This window comes from Sceloporus undulatus, chromosome 2 (genome assembly GCF_019175285.1).
Source record: "Sceloporus undulatus isolate JIND9_A2432 ecotype Alabama chromosome 2, SceUnd_v1.1, whole genome shotgun sequence".
In the NCBI taxonomy this organism is placed as follows: Eukaryota; Metazoa; Chordata; class Lepidosauria; order Squamata; family Phrynosomatidae; genus Sceloporus; species Sceloporus undulatus.
Genome location: NC_056523.1, coordinates 140,188,119 through 140,212,031, shown reverse-complemented (window position 1 = coordinate 140,212,031; position 23,913 = coordinate 140,188,119). Strand labels below are relative to the sequence as shown.

The following is a 23,913-nucleotide window of genomic DNA, read 5'->3' as shown; positions in this document are numbered from 1 at the left end:
CTCATCTCCGCTTGTAAGCCAAAGAGCCAGTGTTGTCAGAGTACTGCTCTGGTGGTCATGTGGCCAGCATGACTGCACCAAATGCAGTTACCTTCCCACCAAAATGGTACCTATTTGCATTTGCATGCTTTCAAACTGCTAGGCTGGCCAAAGCTGGGACTAGTGATGGGAGCTCACCCCATCATGCAGCACTTGGGCCTTGAACTGCCAACCTTCTGATCTTCCGATCATTGGAATTGGCGTTTTAGTCACTAAGCCACCCCATCTTCTTTGAGAACCTGGGTATTAGATAATTCATTCGCTGGCTCCTACTGTATCTGAAATATTTATGTAGGTCTGTTGAAGAGCAGAGTTTGGAAAAGTTACTTTTTGGGGCTTCAGTTTCCTAATCCTGGCAGGGGCTTTCAGAGTTCTTGTTCAAACAAGTAATTTTCCAAGGATTATGAAGGATTATAAACCTGCCTTCATTTCATCACTATTGGCCACCATGAGCAAAACACATAAACTCAGACAACCCTAAAATACAGAACCCAAGAATCCAAGGATAATGCCCATCCAAATCTTTCCGTTGTGGTATGCCTCAGGAACAAGTTAATCACACATCTCTGTTACTTAAATTGCAGCAGTAATCCAACTTCTGTTTGATCTTCCAAGAAGAAAAGATAGTCATCTCAGATGATTTATTGACAGTGGACATGTACAAGGATCTGTCAGGTTTGTGAAGAGCAACACTGTATTTTCCAGCTCTCAGGGTTGATATAGTGGGAATTTTGCCAGCTTATGTTAAGGCTAAAGCATACATGCTAGATCAGAAATGGGAATCAAGTGTACTGACCGAGGCTCACAGTCTGTTTGAGAAGGAGCTTTATTTTTAAATGATTATACAATCTGCAATCTGACATCAGTTGAAATGTGGGTGAGGAAGAATAATTAAGTTTCAGGGTGAAGGTGACTGATGCCCCCATCCTCATGATTATTCAATCCAAGTTTAGTTCCTCTCTCTCAAGTTCTTCAGCTACATTTTATTCTCACGTCCAGCGTGTCTGAAGCAGGTTACAAAAAATAATTTTCTGTACCACATGAATTGTCAGAAGAAATAATAGCAAAAAGTCATAAGATTTTTCTAAGTCCTCCAGGGTGGGTGGTGCATGAATAGTTTGTATAAACATCATGATGCAGAGATGTAAACTGGACAAAATTTCACACACAACAAATGAACTCTCTCACAATCCAGCAAGAACAAGGAAGGTACTTAATCCTATTTATAAAGCCGCTGAAAATTAACACCTGGTGTAATCTCCAGGTGGTGGGTGGGATTCAAATCAGGAGGAAGCTCCAGATAAATACAAAAATTTGTTGCCAAACAAACAGCAAAGAACAACCTCCCCACACAAACACACAACAGAAAGATAGACCAAATGCCACTGTTTATATGGCCACAAGCTTTTACCTCATTCAAAAACTTGAAATGAACACTTATCATCTCACCACCGCATCACACCTTTTCTTCTGACAGAGAACTGTAGAATGAATGATGGCTACACCATGTTGAGGGCTGAGCACCTTTGTGAGGTACAGGGTCAAAATACAGACAACTCCTGCACAAATCCTACAGGGTAAACACCCAACTCAATGACTGATCAATTCCAGCATTTCTCGTGGATCTGTTATCTTTTCACGAGGCTTTCCAGACAGCTTTCCCCTTGCCACTTCAGCAGCATTGATCTTCTCCCAATCAGAAAAGGATACTGGGTGGATACCTGTTAATCAAAGAAGAGAAGAAGGAAAAGTATAGATCAAAAATCAACCCCCTTTTGATTAATTACACATGCAAACCACAGAAGCCCATATGCCTTTCATGCACACAGACCTCTTCAAAATTAAAGGCATGCTTTGCACATCAATTACTAAGCAGACTCAAGAGTGCAGGTTAAATGAGATTAGTTATATCTTGGAAGAGTCTTATAATAGCAGTACTCTACCTTAGGGGATGAAAAGCCTTTGGTTCACTTAAAAATCCTGAATTGGTTTAGAGGGAACACACTAATTGAAAGCATTTAAAAATAATGACGGTAAAGGACCCAGGTGGGCCATAGAATGCATTCCTAAGTACACAAGGAAAGAATCACTACAAAAATGATCCAAATTCAATAGTGTTTGTAGAAACAGAGCCAGTTCATATGGTGGTTTTCCAGGTTTCGTATGTCACTGATAAATAGTTCCTTTTGGGACAGGGTGGTTGCACTTTTAAAGCTTGCCATAGCTACTGTTTTCAAGTCACTACTCCCATAGGTTTATTCATATGGACTACTTTAAGCACTACTCATTATTGCTCTGCCACATAGCAAAGACAGCATACACAATCTTGTGCTGAGAGTGTCCATTCCACTATATCTATGCATACAATGGGAAGTTGCAGTTTGCTAGAATATGGTCAAGCATGATAGATACATGTTCTTTTACCATGTATTGTATGGCTTAGATACCGGAAGGGAGGGAGAGAGGGAATCTGCTACATGAAAAATTATTATTAGAGCTTCCAGCTACTTCTTGCTTACTGTCTTCCCTTTTGAGACAGGCATGAAAACAACAGCACAGCACAGCACTGTAACCCAGATAGGCTCTGTCCTCCCCAAATGTTGTCTGATATATCTAACACTATATGGCACAAACCTTCCGGAATTTTCTGTCATTCAGAAACAAAGGACACCCTGAGACTATCTATACCAGAAAGGGATGGCTGTCTTAGAATATGAAAAGCATCTGCATAAAAGCTTAGTTTTAGTCTAATAACAAATTAGGCTGGGTATTAAGATTCATAATGTCAGGAGGGAAAAACTGTTGCAGTCTTGTGTTTTCCTTCAAGATCTGATCTGCACCAGAGTCTACTCTTGAATGCCCTGTTGGTGATATAATTCACACACATCTGTGCTTGGTATCAGAGCAGGAAAGCAAATAACATCCAAAAAGACCACCGGCCACTGGGCAATCAAGAAAAGTAGACAGGCAAAGAAAAGTGGAAAGAGATATTGTCAAGAGTGGTAAGGACATAGAAGGGAATCCAAGGCTGTCCTTCTGTCATGGCCAAACATTAACAGCTATTCAGTGGCACCAAAAGGGTTAATTTGTATTTAGTGACTTTGCCAGATACTTTTTGCATTAGCTTTGTTGTTTGAGGCTGGTAAAAGATAGGAAGCCTGAGGACAGACAGGGGGAGTGAATCTTCCTGTGTTACTAGCCTACCTGCACAAGTCTCCTGGCTGGAGGGGAGGGATGAGATGGATTATGTTTGTGCAATGTGATTTTCTCTGTTCACCTTTTCACTGTATAACCATTCAGAATCCATATTCCACAGGACTCAGTCATGGGAGGTGCACCCCAGCCCAGCCTATTAGCCAGCAGCAAGGAACTGGGATTGCTCGCCAGATAGTCTGGATAGAATTAGTTTGTTTGGGGCACAATGCTACCATTAGCTGGGAGGGGATGCTGGTCCCCATCAGCAAAAGGGCTGGAATGCTTCTGTGCTGTATCCCATCTGCTGCATCATTTAACACCAATGAAGCTTAGCTTATAGCAACAATGTGTGTCAGTGTTTGGCATCAAACAAAGTCTTGGGGAGGCCTGGAATACACCCAGTTCAGCTCAGAATAGCCCCTGATTAGTAAAAACTCCACAATTTATCTTAAAGCTGTGAGGTGAGATTCATCAAAGATCGCAAAGCAATTTGCACCTTAAGTCAACAGAAGAAGAAAAGCAACAATTGCTGTCAAATCTTGATTTCTACTAGAGGAGATTGAAATGTATTGCCTGTAATGCTTAGATCAAGGAGTTATTATAACAAAAGGTGTGAAAACTAAAAGCAAAAGAAAGTTAAAAGTAAGTTATCTCAAGGGCTTAGTGTGTGTGTGAAAGCAACATTTGTTCCACTCCCACTCCTAGAATTATATATATATTTTTAAAAAAACACCCACTAGTGACTGACCATCTAACAGCATTTTCCTTTTAGAAATTAAAATGCAAGCACTATCTTGAAACAATCTATTTTAAAACCTCAACTTTCCAAACCTTTCCCATCATTTGGAAGCCATCCCACAGGCTTTTTTTTTTAATATAAAAAACCTGAGGTTGATAACATTTGGGATTATTAAGGGGTATGCAAGACTTGCTGACCCAAAAAAGGAATTGCCACAATTCCATCTTGGAGACAGTCAAAGTCCCATTAATTAAACATTAATTAAAATACACAGTAAACATCAAGGTCATTGACCACACCACACTTAGTGCACTGGATCTCATCCCAATTCAGAGGCTAAGCAGAATCAGGACTGGTTAGTACTTGGTTGGGAGACCACCAGGGATCTGCAGACAGGGGGCTAGGAAAGAACCCTGCTTAAATTCTTGGGAGAACTGCTACCAGCTGGTGTTGACTGTACTGAGCTAGATGGACCAATGGTTTGACTCAGTGTTTCAGGCAGCATCTTATGTCCCATGTTCCATCCTGATTGATTACAGCATCCCAACATAATTACAGAGAGAAAACACACAACATCTTTACCTCGTGACTGCAGGACGCTTCTCACCAAGTCAAAGCCTTCCTTGGCACCTGAAACATCCAAGGCACCAGACTGCAGATCCTCCAGCACAGACTGGGCTGTGTCAAAGCTATCATTCATTGTGGTGATGATCACACCTGTGGGCCCCCTCTTTACCCAGCCACTGCAGTAGAGTCCTGCAAAGTATAATAGTCAGGCAGCCTAACCAATCTGGTCCACACTCTTCACTTGGAACAGAGCCAGGTAACAGCTATGAACCTAGCACAGTCCCACACCCCAGTCAGGATTACTGGTGCACTGGCTAAACACCTCCTTCTGCCCCCTCCAAGGTCATTCAGAGACACATGCAGTTGGCATCATCCTATTCCAGAAAGGCTCTGTGTTTTTGCGATTGAGCAACTAGACTGAGCTTTACTCATTAGAAACAACCTGGCGACCAAACCAGTGTTGTAAAATTTTCAGAAATTTTGTTCTTAATTGGGAAAGGGGATGGATTTTTTTTTTTTTGAAAAATTGGAAGGGGGAAGTTGATATTTGTATTTTTTATAGACTGAAAGGTGCTTTGATACTATAGGAACATAAAATGAAGTATATGCATACTATAATACAAGTATATAATTTCATTTAGCATAAAATTATCATATTTGGTTTATTAAAAGTACTGATTATTCAAACAATAGTTACAAGCAAATTCCCCTTTTAATTGTTTAAATTTTTTGTTACAAATTGAACTACAAGGTCCTGAACAGCAACAAACCTCTGGTTTTGACATTTTATTAGTAGCAGGCAAAACTCAATAAAAAACAGAAACAATTGTCAACACTAGTAAAACAGAAACGTATTGCCTCCTCTAGTCATCAGCAGTCAGATATACAGTTCTTGCCAAAAAAAGAGCTGAGAAAAGGACACCCGCCCCTCCACATTCGCTGGGGTTAGGGGAACAGGACCCTTGTGAATGTGGAAAAACTACTAATCACAAAAACGTATGTTTTTACCTGAGGGAACACCTCTCTAGGAATCTCTAGGTCCTCCAGTGCAACTCTGTGGTCAGTATCTGCTAAAAATGCCTAGTGGAGTGTTCTTTCTAGGAATCTCTAGGTCCTTCAGTGTGACTTTGGTTAAAGTTGACCATAGAGTTGTGCTAGAGGACCTAGATATTCCTAGAGAGAACATATTAATAAAATTCGTGAATAATCAAATCCGCAAAAGTCAAAGGCGCAAACATGTAAACCAAAACCAGGAATTTGCAACAAGCAGGAAGTGTACATTGTCTTATGTAATGGTGATACTGTTACATAGTTTTTAGAAATAATTTTGGGGGTGTAGATACAGTATATGGATGCCTTATTTTAAACATGTTATGCATCATTGTAAAAAACAAATTCCATATTCCATTTTTCTCCTCAATTTTCAATTTTTCCAGGAAAAAACTTCAAAACAAAAACAAAAACCAGAGGGGAAATCAGGATTTTCCTCTTGAATTTTTCTGTGTGTTTGCATGTTTTATCCAGGCCTTCACATCACTATTAAGCATTTTTTACATTGTAGTGTGGCCACCACACAGCTGCAATTCTACTGACCTGGTGCCCCAAGCACTCTACCCAAATTGTTAGGGATAATGCCTTGCTTGGGGTCAAAGGGTACAGCAGGGTCAATTGGGACGCTCTTGTAACCAATACTGCTGAGAATCAGCCCACACATCACCTCTTCAACTTCTCCAGTGGGAACTGCCTTGGTGCCATCTCCTGTACCCTGCAGAGTCCAGGAACAGAAAGCAAAGGAAAGGGAGAAGGAAGGCAAGGTGAGGGAGAACATCTTATAATGCCAGCAGTTAGCCCAGGCTTCTTGGCCAGTTGCAAGTAAAGGCCATCCACTGACACTAAATGGTGAAGGTTCAGAACAGTCAAAAGGAAGTATTTCTACAAACAATATAAAAATCACTACCAGAATAGGTAGCAATGGAAAATTAACTGGGATAAGTTTAAAAGGGGACTGGATAAATTCATGGAAGATGCTATGAGTGGCTACTAGTCAGGACGACAATATTATCATCTCCAATATGGGAAGGAGGCAATATGCCTCTAAACAGGGCCTAAATATTCTAAAGCAGCTATTCTTAACCTGTGGTCTGTGGGCCCCAGGCAATCTCACAGGGGGCCCATCAAGCTTGAAGAAATGTTATGAGCTTTTACAGTTAAAAACTCCTAGTCTTAGAGCTATTAACTGTAAAAGCTCATAACATTTCTTGATTCCTGCCTCTATCCCGCAATAACCATAATTAAAATTGAACTCGTCACCTCATCACTATACCCACAAGTTTTGCATTTCCATGGGTAATCAGGCAGTCTATACATTTCCTTCCTAAACATCAGCTTGTAAGGGGATGCAGTGGATATAGTATATCTTGATTTCAGTAAGGCCTTTGACAAAGTTCCTCACGATATTCTTGCAAACAAGTTTGTAGAATGTGGGCTAAACAAGGCAACTGTTACATGGATTTGTAATTGGTTGACTGACCAAACTCAAAGAGTGCTCAACAATGGCTCCTTTTCATCCTGGAGAGAAGTGACCAGTGGGGTCCCACAGGGCTCTGTCCTGGGCCCAATGCTATTCAATATCGTTATCAATGACTTGGAGGACAAAATTGGGGGTATACTTATCAAATTTGCAGATGACACCAAATTAGGAGGAGTAGCTAATACCCCAGAGGAAAGGATCAAGATTCAAAATGACCTGAACAGACTAGAAAACTGGGCCAAAGCTAACAAAATGAAATTCAACACAAAGAAATGTAAGGTACTGCACTTAGGGCGGAAAAATGAAATGCACAGATATAGGATAGGGGACACCTGGCTGAATGATACTACGTGCAAAAGACATATGCACAACAGTCCTCCAAGGGTTTTTTGGTTGTTTTTTTTTGGGGGGGGGTTGGTTGGTTGGTTGTGTGTGCTCCTTTAAGAAAAGAGAATGGAAAAACCATTTGAACAGCCCAGCTTAGGCTCTTGCCCATTTGCCCATTCCCTGGGTGGCTTCAGCGTATGCTGAAAGCTGCCTATAAGGAGCCAGCATATGGCGCAGGCTCACTGTACCACAATCAAGAGACCACAAGATGGCCATCATTCTCTGTTTAAAGACTTCCAAAATAGGAGACTCCACACTCTCCCAGGAAGTGTGTTCCACTGTCAAACAGCTCTTACTGCCAGAAAGTTCCTCCTAATGTTGAGGTGGAATCTCTTTCCCTGTAGCTTGCATCCCTTGTTCCATGTCCTCTGGAGGAGCAACAAACAAGCTTGCTTCATTCCAAGTACCATTCAGCTGACTGGCAATCCCACCATTGTTGGGATTACTGAGTGGCTGTATTCTTAGGATGTCCTCTTATTACACATATCAATACCAAATAAATTGAAAGCACTCTTCTCGTACCACTATGCAGGAAATGGATCCTTGGGGAAAGATACTGCCAGCTTGCTGAAAGAATCTGCCATATTGCCTTGCAGACAGCAGACAGTTACACTGTTCGTTCCGCCATTCCTTTCGTAACCCGAAAATTTCGTAACCCGAAACACTTTTCCGTTAGCACTGGAAAGCCTATAGCTGCACTTTGCAGCATTTGAATTTCGCGCCGAAATGAATTTCGTAACCCGAAAAATATTTCGTAACCCGAAACAGTTTTTGCCAATCCAACTTTTTCGTATCCCGGAAATTTCGTAACCCGATCATTTCGTATCCCGAGGCACCACTGTAGTTCTAATTAGACTGAAAGTATCAAGCTGTCCTGTGTTTCATGCTGAAAGGCTCCTAGGCACAGGGGCAGGGAAGGGAGGAATCTCCAAAACTAAATGGATGGAGCAGATCTCGGAGAAACAGGCCAGAAAGAAAAGCAGAGAGGGAAGAGAGAGGCAAAATTGGGGTGGGGCACCAAGAGATAAAAAGAGCCCATACTTCCAATCTGGTGACAGCCATTCTGATTGCTCTTGCTTGCTTCCCATCAGCCATGGGCAACACCTCTAGTGGGCTGCGCAAGAACTTCAGGCTCCACTCTCTGGACGCTGAAGCCCAACGACTGGCCACCACCTCACCAGGGTCTTCCAAGGCAGTTTTGGCCATCAGTTCAGTCAGCCGTTTTCTAGGTCTGGGAACATCTGAAAATTACAAAAGCACAGGAGGAGCACAGTAGGCCCACTAGGAACATAGTTCACCATGGAGCTATTTCAGATGGAAATTAAAGGAATACCCAGAAGGAAGACTGTCTTTGCTCTACCCATATCTGAAAAGCTGACAAATTTGCATGGGATTCTGCACACCAGAACATGAGCATGAGGGTTAAAACTCTAATAACTCTAGCAGCTGGCACAGGACTCAGCAATTAAACAGGAGAAAGAGGACAAGGGTGTTCTTTTCTCCTCCCAGCCCCTCCCCTCAAGCAGATCTCCTTGCAAAAGCAGGAGTTAAAGTTACTACTGTGTGAAACACCAAGCTGAGGTCTTCTTTCTGATGCGGTAGCTCTCTGATGGGGGGCGGAGGGGAGAGGTCACTGCTCCACACAATGGGTTCTGCCTTTCCCATACTTAGAGCAAATGGGTGGGCATCACTAGCAAGTGCCATGGTATAAAGCAGGACATAATTTTTGTTTGTGTCTAAAGAGATCTTGTAGCACCTTTGAGACTAACTGAAAGAAAGAAATTGGCAGCATGAGTTTTCGTACACTTCAGTCTGCTTCCTCAGATGCATTTGTTGAATTTTCTCCCCCTGAGAGCCTCCTAGAGCTGCATGCAGTGCTAGGAATGCCAAAACAAAACAAAACAAAAACCCGGAAATCATCTTCTGTTTTAAAAACACAAACTTTGGGGGGTTCTGTGGGTTTTCCGGGCTATGTGGCCATGTTCTAGCAGAGTTTTTTTCTGACGTTTCACCAACATCGGTGGCTGGCATCTTCAGAGAATGGAAAAACAAACTTTGGGTTTTTTTCTTTTACGCTAAACCATGTAGGGAGCCCCCATGACCTCTTTGAGTAGAGGCAATTAACCTGCTGGGAGGGCTCAGTGGTCTTGAAGATCCATGGGTTGCATATTTAGCCTTGGATGGGGGAGGAAGGGAGTTGCGTGTACTTTATCCATCCCTACTTTAATTGGCTGCTATGGACTTCTCTTCATTGATTGCAGCTCTCAGCATCACTTAAGTCTGGACCCAACCCAATATTTACACAGACTTTGATGAAATCTGAAGGGGAAACTAGCACCATTTAATGAGGTAAAGACGGATATGGAACTCTATTGAGAAGCAGCACAATAAGGATGAAGGGCATACTGTATCTTGTGAGCTCTCACTGGCTTTACACAACATATAAAGAAACAACTGTTCAAATTAGCCCTCTAAGGTGTTTTGATGTTTACCAAATACTGCCAAAATTATGAAGATTTCAAAGGTTTCATTTATAAAAACAACACTGATGTTTGTTAACCACTTAAATCACTTTTATTTTGTTTAGTGGAAAGGCAGGATAAAAGTATAGCAATAATGATTAAATAATAATATAATGTATCTGGCTTTTTCAAAATGTATCTCAAGTGAAAGCCAGAACGGTCTGTTGAATTAGGGCTCTAGGAAACCAGGGTTTGAATCCCTACTCAGCCATGGAAACCCACTGGGAAACCTTGAGTAAGCCACACTCTCTCAGCACCATAAGGTGGCAATGGCAAACCTCCTCTGAATAAGTCTTGCCAAGAAAACCTGACAATAAGGTCACCTTAAAGACAATATAAGCTGGAACTGACTTGAATGCACACAATGAATTTCAAGTGCAGTTGCATATTTAGGGTCCAATGTGGACATGAAGTGGGAGATTTATGGCTGAACCCCTTTCTTTTGCTTAAAAATGTAGTGGAGGAAGACAAGAAGGAACCAATTTGAACTAGGGTCATGAGACTGAGAAAAAAGGATTAATCCATATCACTTTCCTTATTTATATTGTCCATTTAAAGTTTTTATTAGGTCCCCCAGAAGGAAACTGTGTGAAAGGCCTGTACAATATCTTAAGAAGAGGGGGAAGGGGGTGACGAGAAAGGAAGAAAAATGACCCTAAGGAAATTGATCACAGGATTCTTGTGTGAAATCTGTTTTGTCTCTGCCAGTTTGGCTAAGCTAGCACCATCTTCTTAGTTTACTAAAACTCAAGAGAAAGGGAAACCTCAGGTTTATAAACCTTGTCATTTTGAAGTGGCAGGAGCATTGTGCTTTTAGCCAAGACTCTTTGGATTCCCCTGCTTGAATCTGAAATTAGCCCACTCTATCAATGCAAAAAGAAAGCTTGTTTTGGATAGCTCAGTGAAGAAACAGAGGACTAACACAGTATTTATCACTTTCTTCTTAGATAAGTCAACCTCTTCCACTTAACCTCATACAAAACAACATTCTGACCAGCTCTTCCATGTTATTTTTCTTTGAAATTTGGACAAACACATTCCCTAGAGTTACTCCACAGAGGAGCCTCTGGAAGTCTCTGGCCTCCAGCCATCTCAAGGTTAGACAGTTGCTGCTGCAGCTCATTGCCCTTTGGAGCGCTTGGGCTCCCAACAGCACGCACACACGTCAGTCAGTTTATTGTTATAAAGAGACACTCTCGCTCAACAGGAAACCAAGGGAAAGGAGGAAATAGACTTGAACTTGCTATATAACAGCATAGGAAACCAGACCGGCTCACATCAAGCCAGGGTTGCACTTCAGGCTTATACCAGGCTGACCATTATGGCAACTCTTGTGAAAGTCAGAGGGGCTGGAACTCCCACAGTGGGCTTTCCCTTGGCCCAGTCATTTTCACTAACTGCCAATGTATAAAGCTTTCTGAAAGGTACTGATTAACAAAATAAAGAAAGTAGCAAGACTCCATAACCTGACTAAATGGCACTCCCTTGGGCTCTCACTGGCTCAATCAAAGGGTGATATGAAGATCAGAAAGGGCAAACAGATATTGTATACCAAACAGAGGAAACTGTGGCCTTCTAGATCTTATGTGTGAACTATCAGGAAGCCCTGCCAGCATGGCCAATGATGAGGCAATGGGGAAGCAAGTGGAAGCTGTAATCCAAACTCCCAAAGAACCAAAGGTTCCCCACATCTGCTGTATATCTTGGGACATCTTGGCAGTGTGACCTTGTGTCCTGCATTTTACCAGAACCTAGCTTCTCCTTGTGCCTTTTCTTTCTTCCCTGGAATCAAGAGCTACTGGCTCCTGGCTCAAGGTCCACAGCTAGATCCTTTGGTAGCAACCGATCAATTCCTCTTTCTAAAAACTGCTTTGGGGTTTCTGAAAAAGGATCAGGGAATATAGATTTAACTGGCAAAGCATGCCTCCAACATTCCTAGAGATATCATTTGTCCTAGGGAAGAGATTAACTGTGGGGGAGGGACAGCAAAGGAAGAGGAAGAAAGTAGTCCGTTGGAAATCCAGGGGAGGGAAAAAAGGGCTCCCAAACCTGTAAATATTACCCAAGTGTGTCGTAGCACAAAACCCATTCTATTGTGTTTGTGGTGGGATTTTAGCTCTGCCATTCACTCAGGCAGCTGCAATTTCAGTTGTGAGGCATGAGGTTGCTGCCGATTTGATAGCAGCAATGGCAGAGTTCAGAAGCTACATGGTAGCGTGAGTGCTGCTCATCCTGCCCTCAAAACACACTCTGTATTTATGTGGTGATATAGTCTTAGAACATACAATATGTTTAAAAGAAGGTCTTGTGAATATGCTTTAAAAGCAATCTACTCTTCACTCCTCACATCTAGCTAGGATTAGAATGAAGGTCTTTCAGGTCAGGAAATGCTTTGAGAAAAACTGGAATCCCCAACACCATTCATTTCAGAAACAAGCCTCTGTCTGATCCTCACCTTTGATAGCATCTCCAAGGCCTTTGAAGTCTGCAGGATTCAGGAAAGGTCTAGCACTAGGCAGGTTGATCATCTCTCGCAGTTCCTGGGATTTTCAAATGGACAGAAATATATTATCTCTTACTACTTCATGCACAGGAGTTGCAATGTAGTTGCATTCATCATGGAAATAATATACTGTGGTCCCTCTACATTCACTGGGGCTAGGGGTGAAGGATCCCCGTGAATGTGGAAAACCCACAAATAACATCTCTCTAGGAATACCCAGGTCCTCCAGTGAAACTCTATGGTCAACATCTGCCAGAGGCTGATCACAGAATCATGCTGGAGAACGTACAAATGCCTAGAGAAGTGTTTTCTCTAGAACTTTTAGGTTGTCCAGCACAACTCTAATGTCAACCTCCAGCAGAATTGCGCTGGAGGACTTAAGAGATTCCTAGAGAAAACTTATTAATCAAAACTGCAAATAATCAAATCCCCAAAAGTCAAAGCCACAAATATGGAGGGCCAACTATATAATCACAAAGACTGCACTCTCTTTTCAAACTTTAGTTAGTGGTCTTGCTGTTCTGTGTCTTCCAGTCAACTCTGACTTATGGCAACCCTTTCATAAGGATTTCTTAGCAAAATTTGTTCAGAGGATGTTTGTCCTCAGGCTGAGAGTCTGTGAACAATCCAAGGTGGGGGTTCCATGGCTGAGTGGGGATTCAGACCACAGTCTCGTGGAATCCTAATCCAGCACTCAAACCACTATACCACACTGACTCTCCAGTCAGTGGTTTACAGTAGTTTTAACACCAATAATGCAACCTTAACTCCATCTAAAATAGCCTGGGGAAATTTTGTTAAGGTGAAAGCTGTCCAATTCAGAAACAAAAACTAAACCAAAAAACACTCCTGCATTTTCTTTTATTTACCTTTATGGTGAAGGCGACTTGGAGGGGACCCCTCCTCCCTATAAGGCATACCCGCTTCACTTTGCTCCGGGCCAAGACTGTGAGTGAGTCTTCAGTAATGTCAGTTTTCTAGACACGAGGAACATATTGAGGATTAGGGATCAGCAACAAGGAGATATAAGGTTCATCGCGTAGCCAACCATCTGCATAAACCAAAGTCCCAATCTTTCTTCAAGACAAAACAATTTAACCAGGGGCGGGCAACTATGGAATGCTAGCAGACATCAGGAGACCTTCAGGGCACACCTCTTCCACTGCAACCTCACCAATTACAAACATTTTGTCCCCAAATGCTCCCCAACACCCTCTAGGGCAGTGGCTCTTAATCTTCCTAATGCCACAGCGCTTTAATACAGTTCCTCATGTTGTGGTGACCCCCAACCATAGAGGAGCAGTGTCTCGGTTCCTAAGACCATCGGAAAGATGTGTTTTCTGACAGTCTTAGGCAACCCCTGTGAAAGGATTGTTTGACCCCCAAAGGGGTTGCGACCCACAGGTTGAAAACTGCTGCTCTAGGGAGTGTGAGGACATTTTTACCATGTTTTTAGGGATCCCTGGGCCATTTGAAAACAAGGAGTGGCCTTTTAGAAAACAGGAAGTCACTTCTGGCTTTCTTCCAGTTTTTTTTTTAAAAGGCCTCTCTGGATCTAAAGGGTGCTATCCATATGAACTAATTTGGTACTCAGGAATTTGCTTCTTAATTCAGTGGGTACCTGAACTTAGACTTTCAGGTCCCAGCTCAGCACTAACTACTACACTACAGTGGTTCTTTTGTCAAAATGCCCCTCCCCACCAAAAAAATATCCAACAACCAAAAAATCCTTTGGTTCTGAGAAGTTTCAAACAGTGCAGGGAGAATAAACTAGGGAAAAGTGGCTGTTGAAAAGAGAGGCACCTTTCCTAAAGTATTAAGTTTCCAGGAAAGCTATAAGGCATTCAGTCAATTTAAAAAGCAAGAGTATCACAGGAAAAATTATCTGTTTTGTCAAGGATGGAGCCCACTGTAGCACTGGTGGGCTTGGAGAATGCTTCATACTTCGCAGATACCTCAAGGAAATGTAAGGACAGATTGGTTGCCCCCTATTTTTCACCCTCCTTGCTGTACAGATTCCTCTGATCCCACTAGATCCCTCAAAAGCCTCTCACTTCCTGTTTCAAACATGTATTGTAGCAGATGCAGGATTACAAGCTCCTCACCGAGCAAGACAGAAGGACAGCTCTTTATCTGTGAGGTGAGAATCCAACAAGCTGCCAATAGTCAGCTTGTAGCTGCTTTTAATTAGAGATTCCTCCCAGCACTACACTGATACAACTCTCCTTCCGTGCAGCTAAAGAGGTATTTTTCCCCCAGTTTGTGACCTGAGACATTACTACTTTTTACCTTACAACAACGTTCCAGGGATTTATATCAACTTACCCTGAGAATTTCAAGGGGCGATAAGAGAATCCGTGCAACATCCAGAGCCACATTTCCATGTCCCAAGACCACAGCCGTCTCACTGCTCAGATCTGGTTTCAGCTACAGAGGCAGAGATATCTTTCATAATGGCCACTTCAACAATTTCTCAGTGCCAAATACTGCAGTGATTCCCAATACTTAAACTGAGGTAATCTATTCCACTGTTTCAAGAGCAGACTGCATGGTTAACCAACAGGCATTCTTCACTGTCCATGCTTCTTAATTTGGTTACATCCTATTGAGATAGCCCTTGCAAAATCAGACAGCAGAAATGGATTCAAAGACCTCTCACAACTTGACAGCAGTGAGCAGTTAGGCCTCAAAGCAATTACTGAGGTTTGCTTCATAAAAGTCTGTTTTCCCTATGTGCATGTCAGTTTTGGGTATGAAAACCTCACACATATCACAAGCTGTGGCAAATATACACATGCAGCCCCCACCCCAAAAAACAGCTCAGTGAAATACAGGTGTATTTGTTCCATATTATCATTTCCACCCAATTTTCTTACAAAATAGCAACATCCATGCCAAGATAATTCCCCATCAAGCAGGAATATCATTTGACTCCAATAGCCACAGCAAACATTACTGGGACCCACACTGACACCTTGTGCAGGACGCACAGCTACAATATATGGAAATATTTTGTTACAGTCTATCATTGTTATAGTTACACTGACCTCCCATTTCTTCTCTGAAGAGCTTTGAATGTAGGGATACCTCAGTTTACAAAGACTCTGACAAAAAAGCTCCTTTTTACAGTCTTTTTTGCAGCTTTGACATTGGGAAGACAGTAAAGGAGGGCTGGAGAAAGAGACTTTTAGTGTTGGATTGCAGCAGCATGTCTGCAGTAAATAATGCAATAAAGCTTGGCTTGGGAAAGAATGGGATTCTACTCTGGATGACTCTACTGCAGTTGTGGTAAACAGCTGCTTCCAGAATCACTTACTGAGCATGTGAGAAGAGCAAATCAGAAAGAAAAGGAGAAAGCAGATTAGCCTGCCTCACCAGCTACCTTGGCATACTGAAAAAGCACAGATCTGTACGTTTTGCCACTAACATGGAAATCATAAGGCTGTTGAAAGAAGAAAATCACAATCTGATACATTTTGGAAGAAATTTGAAATGGACTCTAGAAAAAAAATTAAAAATGTTTACTTATGGAAGGCTTACCTGACCTAGTTGCTTCATTTTACATGTGAAAATTGTTAAGTTTAGATAAAACGTTTGCTGAAACATGTTCATCTGCTCTTCTTTTTTGTGGTGTAAGAACTTATTCTATTCTTTTCATGTTATTTTTACCTCTGGTACCAATGTTTCTGGCAGAAAAGAAAAGCCTAGGAACACATTTACTTCATTAACTGAAGTATACCTGTAGTATACACTATTCTTCCCAACCCCTGTGAGCCTCATCTTATCTGCATGATCATTCAGTGAGCTCTGTGGTGAGAGGGAATTTGAACCTGAGTCTCCCTAGTCTTCTGAAGATGAGACCATGTTGTTTTTCCCTTTATGAATTGTGGACAATGTGTTTGCCTTCCCACCCACTCCTTTCTCTACTTCATGGCCCTACACAGACTTTGCTGGGTGACAGAGAGGATGCATATTCAGGGTGTTGGAGGAAACTGCATTTACTACACTTTGGAAGAAGAAGGGAAGAGCAATGCAACTAACAGTATCAGAACTTAGTACCGCATGGCCCAGTTATGTTGTGCCATAGGTGAACATGCAGCCCATTATTATTTTATAAATGCTACCATTACTAGCACTACTTTAGACATAAAACTGTATTTCTGGACATGGAGGGGCAAAGCTATACCCACGCACACCACCCAGTCATCTTGTGCATGTATTATGGCTTGAAAACTGCTATGAAGGTTTTTCCACAAATGATGGGATACATACTCCTTACTTCCTATTCATGTAGATAGGTAGGAAAACGCTGTGTGAAATGTTCTTGCTGCTTCTTCCCCATCTCAAAGGCAGAAGCATCCCTTCTAGCTTTCCTTATGGCACCTCTGAGAGAGGGAGCCAGCTAATCCCTTCTTATGGACGTGCAAATTGTTCACATTTGTAAATCTGAGGAGGATTTAATTTGACAACTGTTAATCTTTTCCAATTGCAGGCCTTTCAGCCAGTCACTAATCCGAAGCTGGATGGCTATGTTCAAATGTGGAGAACTCGGTGATGTGTTTTTATATGTATGCACATGTGGGTGCATGCAAGGGAACCTACATCCTTACATCTCTATTCTCAGGCAGGCCGTTGTACCATCCCACAAATGCTCTAGCCGAATAGATTCCTGCAAGGTCCTCCCCAGGAATTCCAAGCCTCCGGCTGTCCTCAGCACCATAGCTCTGCAGAAAAAGGGAGGGGAGAAGAGGGAACCATACACATTTCACAGGTGGTGAGTCAAATACACACATGGCCAGTTCCTTCAGAGGTGAAAGGAATTCTTTTCTTCCACAGAGAGAAATACTTGCAGGAGAATACATGTTCAAAAGCATTTCCTTGGAGTCCTATGCCCACATAAGTTTCATAAGAGCAAAAAAGTACCAAGACTACTACTCGGTTTTCAGATTTCTCACTTGCTCTGTTAAAAACTTCTTGCGGTTTTTTTTGTATTCCTCTATCATAATGTTGCCTTCACATACACCTCTGGAGGAACTGCTGTGGGGAGGAAAATTCCATTGTCAGAAGTGCTATCACCCATCCAATAATCCATAGGACCAAGCCGAAACAGTCCAGGAAAATTGTACTTCTGAAAGAACTTTCACCACCTGCCCAAAACATGCCCCTTTCCAACAATTTATGACCTGGGCACTATGAATGGTGGTGGTTCATGGTACTTCTCTGTTACAAGGGAGTGACGGAAGAGGTAGTCATGTGGGTCTGGTTACTGTCGACAACAGGAGCAGCAAATAGGTGTGAGGAAAGCACTAGCCCAATTGCTGTGACAATGCGGCTAACGACAGAGAGATGGAGCAAAACAACGAGTTGCCTTGTGAATAGATACGCTTCCCTCCCTCTCCTTGGCTGAGACCTTGTTTGAGAGTTTTGATAATGATATACCCTCTGCTGTGACACCCAGTGATGATGGACCATATAGTAACATCCTATTTATCAACAGCTCTCCCCTTGGAGGCCTGAATGGCAGACACTGGTATCTTTAACACATCAAGTTACAACATATCTTTTATTAAAACCTTTGGAGTCTAATCTTTGTTTGTTTTTATTTAAGTGTACACACACATGGTTTAAACTGGTTTAGCTTTTTTGCTGCTTTAACTCTGTGAACTGTTAAATATGCTTTTATTTTATTTAAATTACTTATTGTTTTTAATCTGTAATTGTATAAAATTGTTTATATTGTTTTAGTTGAAGTTTCACAACAGGAGGGCAAGATAGAAATATTTTAATTAATATATAAAAATAAATAAATACTTTTAACTGGCTTCATCTGCCAGCCAAATCTTTAACGAAATATAAACTAAATAAAAAATTTCACCCATTTCCTAAGGTACTCACAAGTCTTAAATCTAAAACAAAAAGTCACTTTTCATTCCCTTTCAGACAGGATTTTTACCAAGTTGCTCAAGTCTCTATTCCAATACTTTCTTAGGTCTATTGTGTCTGTAATTTCTTCCCCATATTGGAGTTTTGTTTTGGATACAGCGGACAGTCTCGCTGATGTGTTTTGCACTAGCTGTAGCGTCTCAACAGTTTTCAAGGATAGCCCCAAGTAGAGTAAATCAGTAGGCTAATGGGAACTTTCTTCTCAAGGCCAAACCTAGATATGTGAAGGCCTGGAGAATTGTTGTTGTTGTTGTTTTTTAAAAAAACTATTTTCTCACTGAAGTCTTCTCCCCCCCCCCCCCCCCCCCAAAAGACAAATGGAACAAAACTGAAATGTGGAATATTTTCCTCTTGAATTATGAAAAAAAGTTTAAGATAAGTTGTTCACATATTTGTTGCCCCAAGTCATTCCTAAAAACTATCTAAAAAGAAAACTTATGCAAGACTATGCACTGTATCAGATCATGACACTTGGTGATCTTGGTTTGCTTTTCTCAGTTCTTTTTATGGAAATGATTATGTTATGTCTCTTGACACTATAGAGGACTAGTGGAGACAAAATCAATAGAGATGTAATAATTTTTAAAACTATACATGGGCCTTTGATTGTGTGAATACATCCTGATAAATGAGCCTGTTAAGATGCTATGAAAGCAGCAAGCTACTTCAACATTTGTTATAACAAGCTACAAGGACAGTTCCTATAGATTTCACTCACATAGTCACTTAGTTGTAATGGATAACTTAAGCACTTGGAAATTCCATGACTTCAGAAACTTATTTTCTTATTCAGAGATGTATATATGTAGCCATTCTGGGGTCCTTCCAAATCATAGCAGCAAAAATGACTCAAAGGAAAACAATATTTAGAAGTAGCTCCCTTTGCACATTTTAATGAAACATCTTCAGGAGGACAGGGCAAGTCATAGTCCCTCTACGTTATAATACAGTTGTCCCTCCACATTTGCTAGGGTTAGGGGAACAAGACCCCCGTGAATATGGAAAAAATGCAAATAACAAAAACACTGTTTTTACCTGAGAGGACACCTCTCTAGGAATCTCTAGATCCTCCAATGCAACTCTGTGGTCAATGTCCAACATACACTGACCATAGAATGGCACTGGAGTAGCTACAAATGGTCTTTCAGTGCAACTTTTAGTTAAAGTTGACCACAGAGTTGCACTGGAGGACCTAGACAGTCCTAGAGAGAAAATATTAATGAAATCCGTGAATAATCAAATCCACAAATATCAAAGCCGCAAATATGAAGGGATGACTGTACTAGCACAGCTAGATAAAGGCATGCATGACACAGCCAACATGACTATCTCACTCCTAGGATTTTTTTTTAATCTGATCTAATGTTCTGTTTTCCCCACCATTCCTGTGCTTTATCTTTCTACGTTATATCTCACAGATAAGCAAACTCACCAAAACCACTGCGTGGTATGCCTTCTGCAGCTCCTTTATGGTTATATCCTTCCCCACTGTCACGTTCCCAGAATAGGTACAGCGATCAGAGTGTGCTGTCTGCGTAAATGCGTTGATCACATTCTGTTTGGGGGAGAGGTCAAGAGAGGTCCCAATCTGATAAATTCTCCCACAGCACCCAGGCATGAGAGGATGGTGCAGCAGGCAGGCGAGTGAGGGATGAAGGTCCTCATTGACCTTGCACCATCTAAGGCAGGATCTCACTCTCTCATTCAGGCTGCATCTTCTGAGACTCTTATCTGACAACTGGTAAGACTATCTCATTTTTAAAATAACACTGTGATCCATGGCCTGGCACCATGCCAGTCAGCACCATTAAAACAGTGCATCTATTCTGCGCTCCCTCTTCCCAAAGATGTAATCATGGTGTAGGGAGCAGAGCAGCACATTCCACTGCTAACAGGTGGCATTTTTTTAAAAGTTACTTACAATGAAACAGTGTAAAGTTGAATATTACACCAGTTCTGTAGGACAGATCTTAAATAAATGAATCATGTGGCTCTCCAGATGTTGTTGCACTGGAACTCCCAGGGGGAATGATGCGATAGAGAAACATCTAGAAAGCTACATGATTCCCATCTGTTTTAGGAGGCCTAAAACCAACTGTTAGTTCCAAATAAAGTATATCCACTGAATCAATGGAACCTATATAAGTGCTGACTTACCAGGTGTCCATTGATTTAACCAGTCCAATCTGCTGCACTTATGACTAACAATTGTATTTAGGACAGGGTAGGTTTTTTAAAAAAAATGTATATAGCAGTGGCAAGACAGCAATGACCTTCTACCAATGTTATGTTATGTCAGCAGTATCTAGTAACCCATATTACTAGTGGGTCAATAATGTGAAAAACAAAACACTAGATGCAAAGAAAAACATGAAAAAGTACATGAAAGAAAACAAGCATAGTCTTGGTGTAGCTTACTTAGAGATATGGAGCCCAGAAAAAAGGGGGGAAATAGAAAATTCAGAGGAGGAGAAATCCTTTCCCCCATTTTTTCCCCTAAATATTTTGAGGGGAAAAAAAGATTATGGAATATCTTTTCTATAAAAGTGAATTTCTAAAAAACACTTAAGAGGGAGACTTTTACATTAGACTTTATAGTGCACCCGCATTATACGCGGGTGCACTTTATGCGGACTTGAGTGTACACGCTCAAGCTGCGGGGAACGCGTGGGGTGCAAGGGGCGGCGCGTCCCATTCAAATGAATGGGGCTCGAGCATATGCGAAATTAGCCTTACGCGGGGGGGGGGGGGGTCCGGAACGGATCCCATGCGTAAGGCAAGGGCCCATTGTAGTATGAAATCACTACACTTTCTAGTCATGGTTTCCTTTTCTCAGTCTGTTTTATGGAAATTAATGCATTGTGTCTGCCTGACACCATGGAGAACTAGTGGAAACAAAATAATGTTTTGTCTTTTACAAACATTAATGTTTTATTATGTTTCTCTTGAGGTTCATTGCCTGCTCCTCAAACTGGCAAAACCAAAGAGGTAACTTATATATTAGATGTTCAGGACCTTGTGACTCCATTTGTAGCAACAATTTTTGTAAAGTTCAATTTGTAATTATATTATGAATTAATTGTATTTTAACATATCAGATGATAACTTTATGTGAAAAAAGGGGATGAAACAGACGCCACCCTTGAGAGAGCCAGATCGGGGCCACAGCAACTGCATGCTGCAGCCCCAATCTGGCTATTTGGCTGCTCAAAAAGAGGCAGCAAAATGCCGCTCCTTTTTGAGCTGGTAAAAGGGCACCCTTTCCGCCACGGTGGTGACTTTGTAGCGCTTTTAGTGCCAGTCTGTATGGCCCAAAGTTCTGTATAATGAATTTTATGTTTCTCAAATAACAAAATGACTTGTTGTGTGCCTTCAATTCATTTCCGACATACGGTGACCCTAAGATAGGTTTCCCAGGGCTGAGAGTGTGTGCCTTACCTAAACTCTCCCAGCGAGTTTCCATACCCAAGTAAGAACCAAACCCTGGTCTCCAGCATTGTAGTCCAATGCTCAAACCACCACACCATGTGGTGTGTTACTATTGCATTTTTCAATTTTTCTGAAAACAATTTTTTTCCTAGAAAAAAATTGAGAAAAATGCCCCCTACCCAAGACTTCAACATATACAGAAATTTTATATCTCTAATCCTGTTGCTGCGTGGGGGCTAGGTGGAGAATTAGGAAAGAAAAAAAATGCTTAAAGGGAAGAAAAAATTGATGATTCTCATAACCTACAGCCCCAAGCATGAGAACCAGTGTGAAATGGCTTAGCAGCGTGTGGCCTGCCAGTTTTCTATTACGTCATGTTCTTCACAGCTTGACTGCTTGTCCCTGTTCAGCGTCAGAGCTTTCCTACCCCTTCCAACAACTCTAAAGGGCCCACATGTATTTTAACAGTATTCACATTTTCTTGGATGAACTCAAGGGCAGAATTTTGGCCACACTGCAATCATGTGAGGCGAGTGTAGCTGACAGATGGTGGCTCAGCCAAGGCCACCTGGTGTACTGTTCAACCAAGGAAGGATTTGAATCTGAGCTTTCTCACAAACCAACCTCATAATATTGCCAGATTGGTTTATTACCTCAGTATTCAAAAACTTCTGTATCATTCTCTAGTGGAGGAAAGGAAATAAAAAAATCTGTATGTCCAAAACAGCCAAACAGTACATTGGCTCCACCACACTATTCTTGCAAACACAAAAACCACAAATGTTTCCAGTTTCTGCTTCTTTCACCTCCATGTGCTAAACCCAGTCTTAGGCTGCCGTGATGGAACAGAAAGCTACCACTAACCTTGACTTCTGGATGGTCAGGAGCTACTCCAAAACGAACCAGGCCAAAGGGAACTGGCAGCTTCTCATAAATATCCACCCGAGCCTGTTTGTGGTGCTGGAAAAAGAGTTAAGATTAATTAGGTCAAATAATAAATTAATGAAAACACACACACACAAATAAATAAATCAAATTTGAACTGGTACTGAGTGAGGTTGTCAAAGCAGGCCGTACAACAGTTCACATTGCAGCAATCTGAAACAGTTCCAATTTTCTTTTTTTCAGTCTGCTGGCCAGCAGTTTTCTAATCTCTGCAAACACCAATCAGTATGTCCATAGACTGATTTGGAAGGTGGTGCTTAGAAAGGCCTTAGAACAAAATTTCCACTGGACTACAAGTGCATCGGAATAGCACTACAAAGTGGTCATGGCATTTAAAATGTAAAGCCAGCACTGACACAATCCTGGACTCCCATTGCAACAATACCACCACTTGACCTGAACTCTGACAGAGGAAAACCAAACATTATTTGCATATACAGTAGCCCCTCTCAATTTGCGGGGACCGGTTCCAGCCCCCCTGCGAAAATGGCAACTCACAATTATTCGAGTCCCATTGAAAATAATGGCGCACATGCCCAAGATGCAGGTGTGGGGCGGCACGCAGGTGTGCACCACCATTTTATCCCTTCCCGCTTGTCCTTCCCACACAGAGTGAGACGGCAGACTCCAGGTCCGCGAAAAGGGAGGGACAAGTGTTTATGGAAAATTAACATTATATTTCATACGTTGCTTATTACTCTCATCACCTTCCCAAAGATTAGCTAGCTCTTCCACAGCCAAGAGTAATATCATATTTTTGTGTGTTGCGTCACAAAAATCACTCAGTCTCTAAAACAGGGGTAGAGTGTAGTGGTCTGAGTGTTGGACTATAGCTTTGGAGACCAGGGTTCAAATCACTGCTTGGCCATTGGATAAGTCACTCTCTCAGCCTCAGAGGAAGGCAACGGCAAACCCCCTTAACACAAGTTTTGCCAAGAAAATCCTGTGATAGATCACATTAGATTCACCATAATTTGGATACGACTTGAAGGTACGCAATACGTAGAAGGGAAATCATACTTCAGCTTAGAAATGTAGCACAATGTGTTTCATCCAAACTGAGATGAGGTAGGAATTAGAAAGAAAATAAAACCAATCATGACTGTACTACATA

General features: G+C 41.7%; 1 protein-coding gene across 4 annotated transcripts in view; it reads right to left on the bottom strand.

Annotated features, from left to right (window-relative positions):
* Positions 1-847: 847 nt before the first annotated feature.
* Positions 848-23,913, bottom strand: part of FDXR (ferredoxin reductase) — a 41,089-nt gene continuing 18,023 nt past the window's right edge. The window contains exons 3-13 of one of the 4 annotated variants that reach the window (XR_006102336.1): positions 22,719-22,814; positions 19,858-19,980; positions 17,093-17,206; positions 14,808-14,909; positions 13,352-13,459; positions 12,435-12,519; positions 8,499-8,698; positions 6,134-6,305; positions 4,556-4,729; positions 1,451-1,760; positions 848-1,043 (exon numbers count right to left, since the gene is read on the bottom strand). Coding sequence is in view for 3 of the 4 variants with exons in the window: in XM_042453448.1 (XP_042309382.1) it covers positions 1,630-1,760; positions 4,556-4,729; positions 6,134-6,305; positions 8,499-8,698; positions 12,435-12,519; positions 13,352-13,459; positions 14,808-14,909; positions 17,093-17,206; positions 19,858-19,980; positions 22,719-22,814 (1,305 nt within the window). In the remaining variant the exon portion in view is untranslated. Of the gene's footprint in view, positions 1,761-4,555; positions 4,730-6,133; positions 6,306-8,498; positions 8,699-12,434; positions 12,520-13,351; positions 13,460-14,807; positions 14,910-17,092; positions 17,520-19,857; positions 19,983-22,718; positions 22,815-23,913 lie in introns of those variants that run through there. The other 3 variants (XM_042453448.1, XM_042453449.1, XM_042453450.1) reach the window with 3 other exon arrangements.